The sequence below is a fragment of the Simochromis diagramma genome, unplaced genomic scaffold, assembly GCF_900408965.1.
Source record: "Simochromis diagramma unplaced genomic scaffold, fSimDia1.1 OVJJ01000602.1, whole genome shotgun sequence".
Classification (NCBI taxonomy): domain Eukaryota; kingdom Metazoa; phylum Chordata; class Actinopteri; order Cichliformes; family Cichlidae; genus Simochromis; species Simochromis diagramma.
This window is the reverse complement of record NW_024387040.1, coordinates 6072346-6090658: the sequence shown is the minus strand read 5'-3', so window position 1 is coordinate 6090658 and position 18313 is coordinate 6072346. Positions and strand designations below refer to the sequence as shown.

Here is an 18313-nt window from a genome sequence, read left to right as displayed (position 1 = left end):
AGCCTCAGTCTTCAGTTCATGGTGGCACACTAAAGCAAAGCTGCAGGAAAGTAGATAAAGGACAGGCAGGCATCACTGCTTGTGCCTGTGCCAAGGGCGATCTGCCGACTGGGAAGCACGCCCAGAATATGTGTACAGATAGATAACTATCTGAGGGATCTTTCCCCTGCAAAGTAAGCAGGATATGAATGTGACAGCACAGTGTCTCTACAGGTGACAGGAGGCGATGCAGCCGCTTTTCTTGGAGCCGAGGATTAATTCGGTCTGGACGTGCTATTAATGCTGCATGTGAAGGTACAAGCTCGGCCGGGATGCCAAGTCGTGGCGTGGCAGGTTGCCAGAGTGCTTCTCGGGGTAGCATGTGGCTTCTGTAGCTGTGAAATACGTTTTCAAAATTCACTGCCCATGATGTTAGAAATGTGAAGTGGCTGCTATAGCAACAATTTCAGACAAGTTAAAGTAGCAGGAGTGCGCGGGTCATGAGTAACTCCAGTCCTGAATAAAAAAAAGTATGTGGGGGAACTTCTACGTAGCCAATTTTGATTGCTGCGATAGTGTATAACTTCAAGGCGAATCAAAATATAGAGATGGGTATGAGCTTAGATCTATGATGTCACAGAAGAATTCAAAAACGCTGCCTGCCATGAGTGTAAATTCAAAAACTTACTGAACTGAAAAAGGCTTGGCTTTTGCAATTTCCTTAATGCATTAGGTTGCATAATATAAAAGATAAACTAGTGAACCATCATATGAGTGACTTCATAAAAGTAAAATGAGAGATAAATCAATAATTAAGCATTTTACTACTGTTCAGAATCTTTTAAAATCTCTTTTTTACTATGAGTACTACATACAGCAGCTTTGTGTTATGTCCCGAGCATGGCTGGCTTCCAGTGTTTATCTGAGGCTGTGCCGCTTACACCAGTGAGGCAGCATGGGAGTCTGGCACCGGCACAATGCTGTGAGCTCAAACTGTGACTGTGACGTCATGTGGGTGGCCATTCCTATGCACTCAGCACTTTTTGCCCCTGCTCCTCTTCAACCTCTCTGTTGTCCTACAGCTGCACATCACACAGTGACCTCTGGCCATCCTCTTTGAGGCACAGGGGGAAGGGGTTGAAGGCACAGGTTGGAAGAGACGGGTGTGAAAAGCCAAATCTTTTGGCTGGAAGGTCAGATAACTTCTGCAGACAGCAGACTGGCTGTTCAGTGAGCGACGAGACTAAGTGATAAATGACTGGTGCTCGTCTGGATGTCTGTGCTGTAGTCTCGCAGTGCCATCCCAGATAGAGCGACAGACAAAGGAGAGGGAAAAGGGTGACAGCAGCGGAAGCGACACAGAGCGCCCGTCTCACATGTTCCCTCATGTGAGAGTGCACCAACCAAGAACCGGAGCTGCTTTATGTAAGTGTCTCCCAGCATCCTGTGGGACCGATGGACAGCCTCACATGTTTGTGTTGCGGTAATCCCACATGGGCAGACGGGAAGGGCTCAGCTGGACCGTGCCACAGAGCGCCCTATCACAAACCACTTATCATTTATCTCTCCCCAAGTATGAGTATTTGGTGGTTTGCTTGTCTGTCCAACCAGTCTGTCTTCTGGGTTTCTATCATCTTCTGCAAGTTCTTTTTGCTTCGCTTTTTTTTGCTGTTGCTTTTTTTTTTTTTTACATGTGCAGCTACTTTGTGGTCCTCTCCTGGCTGTGAGGGCTCGCAGCTGGGAGAAGGAGGAATAAGCTGAGAAAAAAAGGGGAGGGAGGGTTGGTAGTGGTGAGAAGAGGAGGACAGATCAAAGGTGCTGGTGCTGACTCTTCTTCCATTCAGACACAGCAGTGATCAGAACCATGGTGCTGTATGTATATATATATATATATATATATATATATATATATATATATATATATATATATATATATATATATATATATATATATATTTTTTTTTTTTTTTTTTTTTTTTTTTTTTTTTTTTTAATTTATTTATTTATTTATTTATTTATTAAGAGACACATCCTTACAGTCAGCCCCCCACACACACACACCCCTCACCGGCCTCCTTTCGCTCAGGGCAGCTGGCAAAACACAAAGGAGAGAAGTGTGCAACTGGTGCGATAAAGCTGGGAACATCTTGCTATTCAAGTGTCAGCATAATAAACTGGAGGCACAATTAAGGGGGGGGGGAATCCCCAAACCACAAGAACAAGTGCTCAGTGCTGCAGCAGCGTTCACTGCCTCAGTCCAGCTGCGAGTTGTTTTTAGGACACATGAAAAAAAAGGACAACAGAGCTGTTCTGTTCACCCCCCGTCTTGAGAATGCAAATGATCAGGCAGTGACATACTGAGTGACGACAAAGCATGTGTGTTTTAACCTCAGATGATACTGTTAGGGAGGTCTAATGCATCAGCGTGTGCACACATTACTCCCTTTGTCTAAAAAAAATTCCCAAAAGCTCACATTCCTCAGCAGCTACTGCACACAGTGGGATATTCATATAAAGTCAATCGTTTAAAGGTGTTTTAAAACTTTATGGCTTGCACAAAAAGAAGGAAAAAAAATATAGAACAAAGGTCCTTGTTAAAACCTGAATTAAAACAGGTTTGCTGAAATCTTCAAAAACACCAAACTCCTGTAGAATTAAGAGCCTTAAGCATCAAAAAAAAACAAAAAGTTTGGAGGTTTTTCCCCGAAGCTTTTTTTTTTTTTAAAGACTCGGAGAGATTCCTCGCTCTTAAACCTCCTCTCTGTTCTCACAATCCCCCCGAGAAGGCTGGTGCAAAGTCTGCCGCTGTCTGGCTGTTCCCATGGCAACCACCAGGTGAGCAGACAGGCTTGGAAAGCACGGCAAGGAACATGTGACTCCCTCCACATGCTCAGGCAGCACACGCTCTCAGATAACAGGAGGCTCACTCCCTCCCATTTCTTTTTCTTTCTTTCTTTTTTTTTCAAACTTGCAAGTACACAGTGTAGTCACAAAAAGGCGATGTTTGGTGAGTCTTGAAACTCGACAAGCAGACGACCAGTCTGCCAGTCCATCTGTTTGCCACCCTGTCTATCTCCCTGCGTGACACATCCACACACACACACACACAAACACACGCATGCACATAAATAGCAACACATCGTTTTGTGGAGTTCAGAAGAAGAAGCTGCCCTTGAGAGAGGGGGGAAACTGAGATGTGTCATAACTTCTGAACATCAAGTTCAGTTCTCCTGCAGCGGCAAAGGGCAAGAGAGATGATAAAGCAGCAGGAGGAGGTGAGAATAAAAAAGCTACACAAATGTCTGGAGAAGAGAAGGAAGATTACCTCTGATGACAAATCAAAAAAAAAAAAAAACCTGTGTGTGACCAGATGTATATTCGTTTACTGTATGTTGCACCAGTTTCAAACAACGCTAGTCTCAGGCATGGTAGTAGGTCTGTGAGACTGCGGGGTGATTTAAGGTAAACCTTGGTGCTGATGTATAAAGGCATAGTGCTGACTATTTTTTTACTGTCAGAGCATCTGTCATCACAGACATAAAAAATGCTAATTTATGCTAATTAGCGCTAGACATAAAATACAGTGAGCTGATGAAAAAAAATAACACGTTGCTAAAAGACAAAGCTGATGTGGAAGCAGTGGGTCTTCAGGCTAGCACTAAAAGTAATATATTTTCCATAAACTCCCACCTTTAAGTGCCCCGTATTAATGAGAAAAATCATGGACAAATAATTTCTAACTTAACAACAAATAGGGACAGTTTTTTTATTTTTAAATAAATCACCCATTGAGACTTGACGATTGCTACTAATAAAGACAAAGCTGCTTTGAATGCCAGTTGGCTGCTATTTCAGCTTATTCAGCATTCAGCCGTATAAAACATGCTAATTTGTTTTGCTGAATATTTTCCAGCGGCTAGCCTCACACCAAGAAGGTCCATGGTTTGAACCCACTGACCAGCTGGGGCCTCTGTGTGTGGAGTTTTTCTCTGTGGGTAATCCAGCTTCCTCCCACAGTCCAAAGACATGTATGTCTAACGTAACTGACTTTAAGTTGACTGTTGGAGTGTTTCCAGCTCTGCCTTATGATAACTGGAATAACTGGACTGGATAAGTGGGGGGAAAAAATAATGCTATTAAATATAATAGTGAATTACCAAGCTAGCTAGCCTGTGCTAGTATTTCCTAATAATTTGCAGAATTAGCCTCTTCTCAACATGTGGACATGTTTGGCTATAAAAAAAAAAAAGAAAGAAAAAGAAACATGGTGAGGGTCACATCTGAAGGCTTCAAACATGATGGATGACCTGAATGGGGCCACTTCCATCTTTTATATACAGTATATGAGTTTTAAAGTTTTTATATGCAGAGAGTAAGAAAACTATTAGATACAAAGCATATTGACATATCTGCAAAATAGTGTTTAAAGCATGTCACTGAGAACCTTAAACACCAACCCCCGGTGGCAGTCGATGTCAGTGCAGTCGCCAGTCATATGGTTTCATCCTCTGAAACAATACATTTCTGTACGTTATCAATCAATCTGTACATTTTTGGAGATTTGAGTTAAGCCCGCAGTGCACTGAATGCTCTGCCACATAGAGTCTGGAAAAATCTGAGGTAAAGACAGACTTGAAAGTGCTTGCAGAAAGACAGAAATTACCCATCATTAGACAGAGTGTAATTAGAGAGTCAGTGTCTCACAATCACATATATGCATCATAAAGATTCCCATGTTTCATGATGACTAACATTTCAGAGTACCTCAGCTGCAAGAAAAAAAGATGTTCTGTGAGTTCTCCTCTATTGTCTCCTGTTGTAGGGAGATAAGAGAAGAAAATCTCCTCACTCTGTGCTTGGGTATGACGCTCAAACTATCCCGAGGCAGCTGCAGGGAGCCTTGGTACAATAGATTGCAGGTACTGTCTAGCAGCCACATGATTAGCATGGTGATGTTTTGAAATGAAAAGATTCCCAATTAGAAAAATAAAATTGTTTTATTGGGACAGAGCTGCAGGCTCATCATAAGAACCTCTTATTAAAATGTCACAGGTGATGAAAGAGGCTAAATCAGCCTTGCGCAGGTCTCCACTGTAGATCTGAGAAGAGAAGGAGATACTCTACCTCTCCTCAGTCCCTGTGTATTAGCGCTTTCTTTCTCAGATTTGCATAATCAGGGAGGTGACAGAGGACAACATGCACCCAAGTTGCTTTTCATTATTCATCTATCTCGCCTCTCCACTTGTGTCCCAATTCTCAGGATGACACAGGATGCCTGAAGCAGATCTGTCCACCAAGCTGACCTGCCTCAGATTACACTCTCATGCTGCTGGTGTGTGTGATTCATCTTTAATAACGCGTAACATCGAAATGTGAGCCAAATAGCATGAGCTGGAACACACACAGTCCTCATCATTAACACGTGCATGCTGTACATTGTGTAAATCCTCACCAAGGTTGTATGAATGTCTGCACAGCTTCACGGCAACGGCACGGAAGCAAGCAAAGGTACACACCTGTGAATGCGCGTGCATTTTCACTTTTTTTGTTTTTCTTTACAGTCAAATGTGTCACTTTCATTTGTACACTCCACAACGGCTTTCCCCACCCATAACTGCCACCACCGTTCTATAACAAAAAAGAAACCCCCACCATGGCCAAGTTGTGCTCTCGGCCCCCGGGCTTTGCAGCTCCTTTCTGCTGAGGCGATTTCTGTGGAACACGACTCCAGAATAGGCTGGATCGTGTTGCTGTGGATTTTGCCTGTCCGCCTGCAGGGTCTATAAATAGTGCCTGTCAGATATTTTCACTTCTGTGCTGAGCACACTCAGTGGCAGAGCAGTGTATTAATATCCACGGTGACCAGAGTCGTGCCTCAGGAGAGAGAGAGTATGGTGCGGAGGTGTGTGGAGAGAGGGAGAGAAAAAGAGAGCGGCAGTGGAGGGACATACAGCCAGAGCTCAGCAAGACTACACACAACCAACAGTCTGTCATCTTTTCTCCAACTTCCCTCTGCTGACTGAAGCAACAACAATGATGTCTTTATGTCTGACTCTCTGAAATCTTTGTGCATGATTTCAACCGAAGGAAGACGTGTCCCGAGTCACATTACCTTTTCAGCATGATTATTTTATGCTTGAACTCTCAAAACATAAACAATATGCAATCTGATTGCATAAAAGAGATTGCATAAAAGATTGCATAAAATACTAGTAGTTTTGCATAGTAGTGACCATGGAGTTGATCCCATGCAATCTAATGCAAAAAATATACAAATACACAAACTGTAAACAAGGAGTCATGAATTAAGGCTGGATTTTGCAGTGCTTTAATAACACTGCAGTCTGCTAATATCCCAGGAGCATATTAATAATCAGCCTTGGAGGCTGACTATTACTATGAAATAAAAGATTGTGAGATAAACCTTCAGATTGCGTGATTTAAATATGAGAAATAAATCAGGAGAAAAAGGTGAGTACAAGGATGAGGCAAGTATTAAAAAAGCTGCCCTGAGTGTAAATGTTAAACTTTGATATAAACTGGGTGTGTTAATGTGTAAAGAGGAGTTTTATCTCAGTACACACAGATGTGCAAATAAAGTCCATTTTCTGTCTGAATGTCCATTCAAGCTGCAGTAATTAATCATATCTGTACTGGTCATGTGCTCCCGAGCCCTCAAAACACTCTCGCACACAAACACATGCACAGATCTGGTGATTGCCTTGTGTAACAGGGGAGGATTCTGCATGTGCAGTTTCAAAGCGTCACATGTCCGAGTGGACAACCTGAGGTCAGATGCAATATTAATCACAATAGAAAAGACAACCCAGTTGCCAATCTGTGGACACGTTTTGGATTATATATGCAGCATTTTGCATTTTGTTGAATTTAATATATTTTCTATTATTCTCCTGTGCAAAAAATAAGACTTCTTAAGCTTTGCTACACATTATTGTTCTTTCAGTCATTAAAACATGCACATAAAATGAGAGCATACACTGCAATAGTTGGGTGACATTCAATATGATTGCATCATGTTTACAGTATCTTGTCTACAGCATCTTGCCCTTCATGAGCAAGGACTGTGCAGAGAGCCTGTGGGACAGTGCCTCCAGTGGAGAGGGTTGGTATGACCAAAACAGATCCTGAAGGAAGTGCTGCAGCAAATCCAACCACAACAAAACAACATGAATAGCATTGTGTAGAATGGGTTTTAGATCAAAGCTTTTGAGCATTGTAATATTTGTTTGTTTTTTTTAACCGAGACCGTTAACTGTTTACTAAAGACCTCGATTCCACTTGTTGTTATACGTGAGAGGTCCTTTTCATAGGCTCGTGATACGAGTGCAAATAGGACAAAGAAGCAACATATGCAGATTGTGAGACAGAAGGATTCTGCATGTGCAGTTACACAATCCTTCAAAAGATCTCTGCAGATCAACAGTCCTCATTATGTCACCATTCTCCAAATCCATGTAACTCAAGGTTTCTGTTAAAATGATCACAGTTTTCCCAAAAATAAATCAAAGATTGATGACATAAATGATGACATATACAGGAGATATTATTTGTTTTCAAATGCTTCATAAACAAAGACAAAACTGGTGCAGATGATTTTATAACTGTATATAAGAATGAAATTACATATCTGGTCATGACCAGTGACTGTATATAAAGTGTAAAAGAACTGTTAAAAGGACGAGTGTCACGTGTCATCACAAAACCTCCCTGCATATGCAGATAATATGATCCTCTCCAGCTATAAAAGATCAATAATGCAGCTTCTCTGAGATATCTGCCCATTTAATGGTATTGCAGTACAAAGTGTCACAGGCAGAGATAAGAGATTACAGCAGGCCTCTGTTTGCGTTTGTTCGGTCTACGCAGGACATTCCAGGAGCTGCGCCGTGTGACGTCTCTCGTGCAGGATCGTATTTCAAAAGGCAAGGCTCCACTGGGCCCACAGTCAAACCACAGAAGTCTTTCCCGGTGCAGCTGATTGCTTAACTAACAATAACTAACTTCGGGACTGGCTTATTAGATAAAAGCGAGCGTACACACAGGAGCAATTCATTTCTCAGAAACTAGAAGGAAACCAAACAGATGCATCTTGATTTTCCTTCCTAGTATTGAAATTTTGTGCTGTAGTATTAAGCACTTATGTGTCTTCTTTTTTCCAGCTTCCTAATATACTCTATTGTCCTAATATATTTCATTTCCCTCATACTCGTGTCTCCTGTCTTCCTCCTCCTCTTTCCCATCCTCTTTCACAGGGCCCAGCCTCGACTGGCGCCACCGGAGGGTCGTCTGGGGTTCCACAGAAGAGGGGAATGCGCAGAAACAACAATTGCACATTTTTACAGAATGAAACCATGAATGAACCACACACAAAGCCCCAAAATACTCTGGCCAGCAAAAGCCCAGCAGCACTGACCAATAAAAACTCATTAAACACTTTTAGGATTCATTGTTCTTCATATGCAACCAATTATCCAAATGCATACAAAGGCCCGTTTTAACTCCCTGTGATAATTATCTCCTGGCAACCCTTTATTCCCACTGGTGACAGGGCCCGCCAGTGGTTTGGTTGCCATATCCTTGGAGAGTTGCATAGAGTGCCCCGATGCAGTGCTGCCTTGTGCTGACGGAGGAGGAGCAAAGGTGACGCTGCAAGTATAAACTGTGCACACAGACAGGAAACCTGATATTCCAGCTCCCCACATGAACTGAATCTAGGGAGAGGCAGAAAAAGTGTGTGTGTGTGTGTGTGTGTGTGTGTGTGTGTGTGTGTGTGTGTGTGTGTGTGTGTGTGTGTGTGTGTGTGTGTGTGTGTGTGTGTGTGTGTTATCAACAGCAGCGAACATGAAGTCCTGCAGGACTCCATGCTCTCAGTAAAAGTGTACACTGCATGCGTACATGTTTGCATGCGTGCTGTCCGTTTGTGTTTATGTGTTTATGTGTTTGTGTGTGCATACAGTACATCTGCACTAACTCAAGATGTAGAGCAGTGCAAACTGTGCAGTTCTTACCTGCTTCATCAGATATGAGCAGCAAAATACCACCAACGATATCACATTTATCACATGCTGTGAAAAGACATCATTCGTGATTAAAAAGTAGTACTTTTCTACCAATGTACCAAAGAGCAGGAAGTACTTTCACTTTCATTAACTGATAAATTGCTGCCACTTTCTCCGACTGCTGAACAAGAGCTATGTTTGTGGCCATGTACAGTTCAGTGCAGGGCCTCTGTGGGCTGCCCCTGACCCAGCATTGTTATGTGAAACCCTGGGCACCATGCTCCAGTGCTCAGCTATGCCGTCACCCCCTCCAGGCATGTAGCAAGCACAGCCCTTTGAGTAGCAAGCGAGCGCCTGCCCTCCTAAGCTCTGCAAAGCAGCTTAGAGCACCAGGCTCCTCCACAGTGGTCACACGTGTGAAACATACACTCTGACACACAAAACACACGCACGCGGGCTCGGCACTACCCATGTGCGCGGGCACACTGAAATAGGCGGGGTTTTGTTCAGGGACAGGGGGAAAAAAAGGTTATAGTCACTCCCACTCAGCTGTACTGACGCACGTTTTCTCTCAAGCACAACACGCTTGCTCACACACCTGCAGGAAAACATGCAGGACAGGGGCAGGGAACGCACACACAATGTGCTGCTTCTTAGCACTGCTCATGTTCTCCTTTGGAAAGGGTGGGGAGGAGGGAGGGGGTTGAGTGCTCCTGCAAATCATAGCCATGTGTCGGTAGAAGCTGACAGCCTGTCCCTGAACTTTTGTTTTGTTTTGTTTTTTTGTCTTTTCAGCACTGGAAAGACTTTCCTAATGACACATAGATTCCCACTTAGGTCCTGAGGCACTGGAAACAAATCATCTGTGAAATACTCTGGTAACTCTCAGTTTTATTTTTGTTCTGTTTCCTTCACCGTTCTCCAAAACATGATGCTTGCCTGAATAAACTGCTACACCTAGTTAGAATCCATTATGTACAAGAAAAACACAAGTGGAGTTTCTCTGGCAACAGAAGAAAATCGTGTTTATCCTGTACTGTTTCTCCGCAGAAGCAGAAATATTATCAGTGACTGCGTCGACTCCTACTACAAGCTCCTTGCAATTATGGCGGACAAAAGCTTTTTAAGCTCTTTATGTTTTGTTTTGTTTTTTTAAATAGTTTTTCATTTTGCCTAATAAGAAGCACATAAATAACTAAGACTCAAACTGTAAAAATGTAATGTAAACTCAGCAGCCGCAGATCGGTATTGATGCTTCCACTTGCATTAAAATAAGATTTCTTTTAAGCCTCGGCTCCTCTCCAGCTCTCCCTTTGATTTGTGACTCAGCTGAAGAATAAATATATACACCTTTATCTTGCTTCTTTCATTCTTTCTCCTGCAGTCCCTCTCTCTTCCTCCCCCTCACTTTCTTTACTGAGAGAAGAATGAAGGAACTAGTCAGTGGCAGACAAACTGACAAAGATGCTCAAATGTGGAATCAAAACATCACAAAAGCAGTTGACATAATCTATAGAGGGAATTTCTTATTACTGACACAGACATTAATATTATAAAGTTCTTTTCATGATGCTTTGTCTTCTAATATGTTTCCAGCATCGTAATCATTACCAATATAAATTTCATTATATGCTGAGTATATATATTCAACGAAACTCTGACAAATCAGTTCCGCTGTAGTGTTTTCAACACTCCGCCCATTCTTCAGCGTAAACCTGTCTGTGGCAACAACTTTGCAAACTGCAGTAGGCTAAGTTTCACTATCAATCAAGTCAAAAAATGAAAGACGAAACCTAATTGTCAGGTGCTGATGCTGCTTATGAATATGTGATCAGTGTAAAAGGGGAAAAAAAGTCATTTTTGATTTGTGCTTGTGTGACTTTTCTACCTGTGCTTTCACAGGCCCAAGAAAACGATCCAGAGTGCACAATTAGTCATGTACATGAATCGGCAGAATAAGGTCAGTTACATTTGTTTGATTTTGTAAGGCAGAGACAAAATAATTCAGAGAAAAGCCCAACAATCTAAGGACCCCATAAGAGCAAGCACTTTACGACAGCGGGAAGGAAAAACTTCCTTTAAACAGGAAGAATCCTCCAGAAGAACCAGGCTCAGGGAGGAAAACGATCTACCATGACAGGTTGGGGGTGAGGTGAAGAAGACAGAACAAAAGACATGCTGTGGAAGAGAGCCAGAGATTAATAATAACTAATGATTGAATGCAGAGAGGGTGTAAACATATAGTGAGTGAACAAGAAACAGGAAGCCCCCAACTGCCTAAACCTATTGCAACATAACTTAGGGAGGATTCAGGGTCACCTAATCTAGCTGTAATGATATGCTTTATCAAAAGGGAAACTTTTAAGTCTATTCTTAAAAGTAGAGAGGGTGTCTGTTTCCCGAATCCAAACTGGGAGCCAGTTCCACAGAAGAGGGGCCTAACAGCTGAAGACTCTGCCGCCCATTCTACTTTTAAATACTCTAGGAACCACAAGTAAGCTTGCAGTCTGATAGCAAAGTGCTTTATTGGGTTGATATGGTACTACAAGGTCTTTAAGATAAGATGGGGTCTGATTATTCAAGACCTTGTATGAGGGGTGAAGGATTTTACATCTGATTCTTATTTAACAGGGTGCCAATAAAGAGAAGCCAATATGGGAGAAATGTGCTCTCCCTTTCTAGTCCCTGACACTACTCTCGCTGCAGCATTTTGGATCAATGACTAATCTCATTTATTAAAGGTTGACAGCACTATACGTGAAACATTAGATTAGAAGTGTCATGTCAGTACGAAAATGAATCTTGCATTTCTTATTTTTTAGCCAAATCATCACACAGTGCATCCTCCACGTCTTTTACACATTTGGCAGCACGATCCGGAAACCATCATCTGCTCTCTCTTTCTCTGTGTGAATACTTCTGTTTTGGATGCACACACAGAACATTTGCTCTTACGTCAAAAACACATCATGAAGAACAGATGAACGCACAAGAATGCATATTGCGGCGGAGCAGATGTGTTTCAAAGATGCTGAAAAATCTGTGCTGTATAGCTCGTTAGAAATGTTGGATTTCTGTCTCAAATGTCTGAATGTTAGGAAAGCCAGTAACACACCGAGATAACTAAGTTATTGCATGAGATTAAAATGAAAGAAAAAAGAAATCAAAGTGATCTGAATGTGTTGCATAGAGACTTTTGATTGCATACTGCACAGAAGAAATGCACTCATATAGCCCGACGCAGTCACCTTTAGCCTAAAAGCCAGAACAAACAAGTTAAACATGAAAGCCACGGAAAATGTAAAACTACCAAAACAACACAGCATCAAAGTTTGACCACGAGAGAAAAACCAGCAAACTAAAGTTACCTCTCTTTGTAGCTGTCTGTTTCAGCCTCTTCAAGGGTGGTCTGAGTCTAAAAGGAAGACTGAGATCTAAACTACAGATGGGACTTTTTTTTTTTTAACTAATTGGGCTTCCTACTGGCATCAAAGTGATCTGGCCAAGAAATGACTGTTGAATAAATAAGATATCCCAACATGTGCCAAAAAATGATCTGAAAGAATGTGTGTTTAAAGAAATAATCCAAGGTGCGGCACACTGCTTAGCAGAAGCTTGTGGTAACAATAATTACTTGTTTAATTTTTAATGATTAATAATTAATCTTTTAAGCCTGTTTTTTTTCCACATATGTCATGAATACTCTGAATGAACAGCAGCTAGATTACCTCAATTACATGTTGGGCAGTATCACTAGTAGCGGCAGCATGACTCACATACACACGCGCGCGCACACAGGCCAGTACTGAGTCACGCACACACGCTGTGTCACAATGCATGCATATTATCCAAACTCATGACAGCTGGCCATATGAGGTGCGTGATGTGTCTTTGCGCGTGCACGCGTGTGTCACTCTCGTGCGCGAGCCTCTGAGCAAACACCACAGAGCCACAGTCTGGCTCCTCTGTGATGCAGACAGGGCCCATCAGAAATGCACGACTGCAGCAGGTTTAAGTGAGGTAACGCCTGACTAGGGGAGTATTTGTCTGGTACACGAAGAGTTACCCTGCATCTAAATGAATTTCACTGTCTGGGATTTTTATTTATTTATTTTAAATACTTTCATGCAAGACGTAATTTATTGAGCAGCGCTGACCTTATCTTCCACAGCTCTCTGCTGTCTGTTCTCGCTGCTGTATGTTGTGAGTTATTTTGGTGCACTGCAATAACCTAGTTTGGCCTTGAATAGCCTCACTGTAATGTTCCCACATAACCCGAATGTGGCTGAGAAACATACACAGCTGTGCCTGTCGGTGGTCTTTTGCGCCCTCTGCTGGTCTACGAATGTTATCGGGTTGAAATATGGCCGAGCTTCTTCTCCTAGTTGCTTGTGCACAGTGAGAAAGGACAGTAAGTAAGAGAGAGATCAGTGTGCGTCTGCTGGTGCTCTCTGCAGCCCCGGATCAGACACGGAGTGTAATCTGCATGTACTAAAAGGCTCCCACCAACCGATCAACCACGGAACCTCCCTGTAAACACTTGCCTGATGTAAGCAAGTGTGTTTAAAACGCAGACAAGGCCAGTAAACTTCCCTTAATAACGCCGCACAGTTCGCAGTCAAAGGCGGCGCATTGCATATTCCCTTTCATCTCCCTGGTGCCTCAGAGACAGGAGTGGGTTTTAGATGGGAGGGATGAGGGCTGTAGTCAGAGGGGGGAGGGCGGGGGGGAGAGACAACCAGGCTGATTCTCACAGTTTTGCCCCAGGGGTGTGTGCTGCTGCTGTTGCTCTCTCTTTGTTTGAAGACTGATTAGCAGAAAGCAAGACTAAAGAGGGGGAATATGAATTGTGCGCTCTGACAAAAGCTTCCATTGTCTATAACATCTACTTGGTGAAATGGAGGTAATAAATCAATAATTTATTTAATTAATTAATTAAAAAAGACACACGAAAAATGTGCTCAGATCGGGTAAGAATCTAAATACCACCACATTCAAATTAAATTTTACACACTAGAAGATCTTAATTCAATACAATTAAATTATTTTTTAAAAGACGTGTCTGCAGTCAGATTACCTTAAAAATCAAAGCAATTTGTGTATATTTTAACTATATAGGTGGACGGAAAATGTAACTGCTCTGTGTTTCACAGCGCAGACTCACAAAAATACAGCAAATAATAAATTAGCCATAATATGTAAATGTTCAGGTTGTTTCACTGCCCCCAAGTGGCCAAAAAAATCAATACCTTAAATGCAGCTTTAAACACATTACTTAACCCGTATGGATTTACTGCAGTAAATATATCTCACCATAAGATGGCACAGTTATCAAAAATTGCGCATTATTTAACATAAGGGGGATGGGGAGTTGCTGTGTCTGCATACACACTGTGGCTATGGCTGTAGGAAAAGCCAGCAGTGGTTTATATGGGCTTTATTCACAGGTTGGCAGTCTGCGTACACATTTCACAGACATTATAATGCAGCGTGTGGCAGTGAAATCTGGTTGAGGGGTGCTGCGTTAGTATTGATGCTGTCAGCAAGATTCCTCCTTCTCTCATTTGACACTTTGGGGTCAGGAGCTCTTGGAATTCTTGGGTGGAGACACATTTACTCAACACTTGCTCCTCCCTTGGCTTCCTAAAACCAAAGGAAAGTCAGCAACTTGGAATCTGATTTAAAATAAGAGCCTTGTAAATGGGGCCTCCAAAGAGGTTTTTACAAAGCTAATGACTTTTTATAAATTAATTTTATAAATAATGTTTTTTTTAAATGACAACAGTGTAAATGCTTAAAAAGTTCCTTAAAATTATTTAAATCAGGGGTGTCAAACATAAGGCCTGGGGGGCAGAACTGACCCTGGCAAAGACTCCAATGGCCCACTGGATGGCTTTGGATCAACTTTGGAATTTTTACTGTATTTTTACAGCTTTACAGTTTTTAAACGTCTCTACCTGGCCATTCATACGACACCACAGTAATTCATCGATAACTAAATGACAGAAAATTTCCCTTTCCTTCACTATCTATAAAAAAAAAATCTTTTGGTGAATTAACACAAACATGTTTTAGAAATATACACCAGTCTGATCAATGAGCTACACATTTATTTCTTACATTTCCAAGCATAGTGCTCAAAGACTTATTTCCTTTACTACAAGAGCAATTCTTGAAAAACTAAGTTGAGAATGCACTTCGGGGATTAAACGCATTAAACTTGCTTGCAGTGACAGAAAGGGGGGATTTCACTAGTCTGGCCCACTTCGGATCCACGCTGATTTGCATACATTCACATCTACACACTGGCCTGTCTTCAACAAGCATAACTGTTCACAGTTAAAGTGCCTTATAACCTCATAATGAGCCTTTTCCATGAACAGCCAAACTGCTTTAATGGTGTGTTAACGTTAGGAATTCTGCACATATGTGAATTTTTTTAATGTTTTTGTTTTTTGTATCTAACTTATTGTTCTTCCTTCCTGATTCTCTATTTTGCTTAAGAAAATTTCAGTTGAACACAACAGTGCAAACTTTGGACAGTCACAATACTACTGCTATTCTCACATAGCAATAAATCTGTAAATCTGTAACCAGGTCGCTCTGTCAGCATGAAAGATGAGTATCATCATAATTCCTTTGATTTAATAATGCCTTCTACATGCTTCTCTTTTGTCCACATTGCAGCTGTAATGGCCCAGGCGCCCTCAGGATCAATAAAGTACATCTAATTTTTACTTAATAGAGAGAGTACTGCTGCTCAAAGATCACACAATTACATCAGAGGGCTAATCTGAAATCCAACATCAATGATTCCCCTGAGAGCGCAGGAGCCACAACACAATGCAATAGCTGTTTGATACAAGGCAGAGCAAAATGAGGATTGCAGGATAAATGTTTTCCTAATTTATAACGTCGGTGGATTTAGAGTACACCCTGTTTGCTACTCATCGAACATTTTACAGTCGAAGGTAATGAGGAAGAAAAAGGACTTTGCTCGCAGAGCCTTTATACCGTGTGCAGGTCTTGTGATGCTGCGGAAGTGTTTTGATTTTCCCAGAGAGCAGACACTGACCGACATCTGTAAGGTAACTATTCTTCTCAAAACTTCCTTTACTTACGCCGTCATCTCGTTTTCATCAAACTCGAGTTCGTGTCTTTACATCGAGCAGTTGCTGCACTCTGCATCGCTGTTAAATTGAAAGGCACACGTCCAAATCCTTCTCTCTCACTCCCTGAGAGCTATGCATTATTGATGTCAAGGCATCTCATACCTGTGAGTTAGTGGAGCTGAATGAAGTGAAGATAAATGCTTGTTATGGGACTTGAAATGTAAACATAATCAAATGTTATTGATTATGCGTCTGTATTCTAGGCTATTTATCCAAACTGTGTGCACCCGTGACCTGATCATGGAATGGAAGAGCAATATTAGGCGTACCCAATCGCTGAAGAGCCTCAGCTCGTCATGTGATAAGCCAGTCTGGACGGATGCGGGGCTGCGGGACAAGACGACGTCAGTGTCCCAATTGGTGGCCAGGTAAAAAAAAAAAAAGCATCAGTCTCTCTGTATCCGTGCACCCCTCTAAGCTACTTGTAGGTCATTAGTGACATCAAATCATTAATGTGGTGTTTGTGTTTGTGACAGATATCAAACTGCTGTGAAAGGGAACAAATCCATTCAAGGACCCTCAGTAGATAACGATGACAGAAAGCCAAACCAGGTGCTAAAGGAGGTAACTTCTGATTTTTTTTTAGCTGTTTGTCCAATTAATGAAAAGCATCAGTGGCATAGCAGGAAAAAGAATAATCACTGCAGCTGGATTTACACACACTTCCCTCCCTTGTGTATCCTTTTCAGATAACGCCATCTCGACTGGAAAGTAAAGAGACTCATCTGGAGTCTCTGATGAGGAAAAACAGTGAGAAGGAAAAGTCTCGAGCCAAAACCAATTTGACCCGCAGCAAATCAATGAGCAGCCTTAAAAGCAGCACAGGGTCCATAGAGGCCTTGAGAGCTCTGTTTGAGTCAAAGGCCTCTCTTAAAAACAACGCAAAGACCAGCCTTAGAGCTGCAGACTTCACATCAAGTTACACGACAGACGTGTCAAAGATGAACGGAGAGGTTGAGGATGTACAGATCGCTGTGGAGGAACAGGGAATGGAAACATGCGCTGATAAAACTGATGTGAAGGATGATCGTGTGCTGAACGTTGGCAGTTTTGGTCTGGATATTTACCTGACACAGTTCATCTTTGGTTTGGTAGAATTTCCTGCACGTCTGGGCAGTCTGCCTGTCCTCCAGCTCATTGGGAGAAGGATTGGTCAGTCAGTAGTGTTACTTTTTGGAGGTTTAGCTTGTCTTGGGATCCTTGTCATACCAAAAGGTACTTATATGCTTTTTCATTTATAATCTTGAAGATTAATTTTCCTAAAAAACATAGTCCTATAAAAGCTAAACCTGTTAAATGCTATGTCTAGCAGGAAATGTACTCCACAGTATATGTGTAACTTGTTTTTTGTTTTGTCCATCAGATCTTCCCATAGTAATAACAGTCATAGCTGTATTGGGAAAATTTTCTGCCACTGCCAGTTTTTCCATAGTCTATGTTTATACGGCAGAATTATATCCCACCAATATAAGGTAAGGCATTATAATAATGAAATGCTCAATTTTATTTATTTATTTTGATCCAGTGAGTTTGATGATTGATTCATCGTCTGTACTTGCAGGCAGAACGGTGTGGGTCTGAACTCCATGTTGGCTCGTGTGGCAGGCATCCTTGCTCCTCTAATCAGGCTTCTGAGCACCTACCATTACACCATTCCCATGCTGATCTATGGAATCATCCCCCTTGCTGCTGGGGGTCTCTGTTTACTACTGCCCGAAACCCGTAACGTTGAGCTTCAGGACCGTGCCGAACTTACGTAAGTTACCAAACTCCACTTCAAAAACCAAAAAATCTAAAGGGTTTTTCATAAATATTGTATTTTTTTTATTTCAGCAAACTTGAGGATGGGGCTGCTGAGGATGGGTCTTCGACTAAAGTGGACAAAATGGAAAAGAACACAAAACTGTGATTATATGGTGAATTTATATGGTTCACACCTTTTTACACTCATTTTCTAAACCAGTGCATTGATAAAAAGATTTTGTATACGGTTTGCTAAAATGAGCAACTTCAGCTGAATGTTTTGGTAGTTACAAACTGTTAATGAATCTTGTTCTTCCAAAAGTTATATAATATTTGATAAATTACATGTATATGTATAGTAAAAGAAGTATAAACTGTAATTGTAGTATACTTGATTGA

General features: G+C 41.7%; 1 protein-coding gene across 1 annotated transcript; it reads left to right on the top strand.

The window, feature by feature from the left end:
* The first annotated feature begins 15909 nt into the window (after positions 1–15909).
* Positions 15910–18301, top strand: LOC120741518. The gene is made up of 6 exons (XM_040044496.1): positions 15910–16539; positions 16648–16735; positions 16861–17386; positions 17535–17643; positions 17733–17927; positions 18005–18301. The coding sequence occupies exons 1-6, from the start codon at positions 16346–16348 to the stop codon at positions 18078–18080; spliced, it is 1188 nt and encodes a 395-aa protein (XP_039900430.1). The 5' UTR covers positions 15910–16345; the 3' UTR covers positions 18081–18301.
* Positions 18302–18313: the final 12 nt, after the last annotated feature.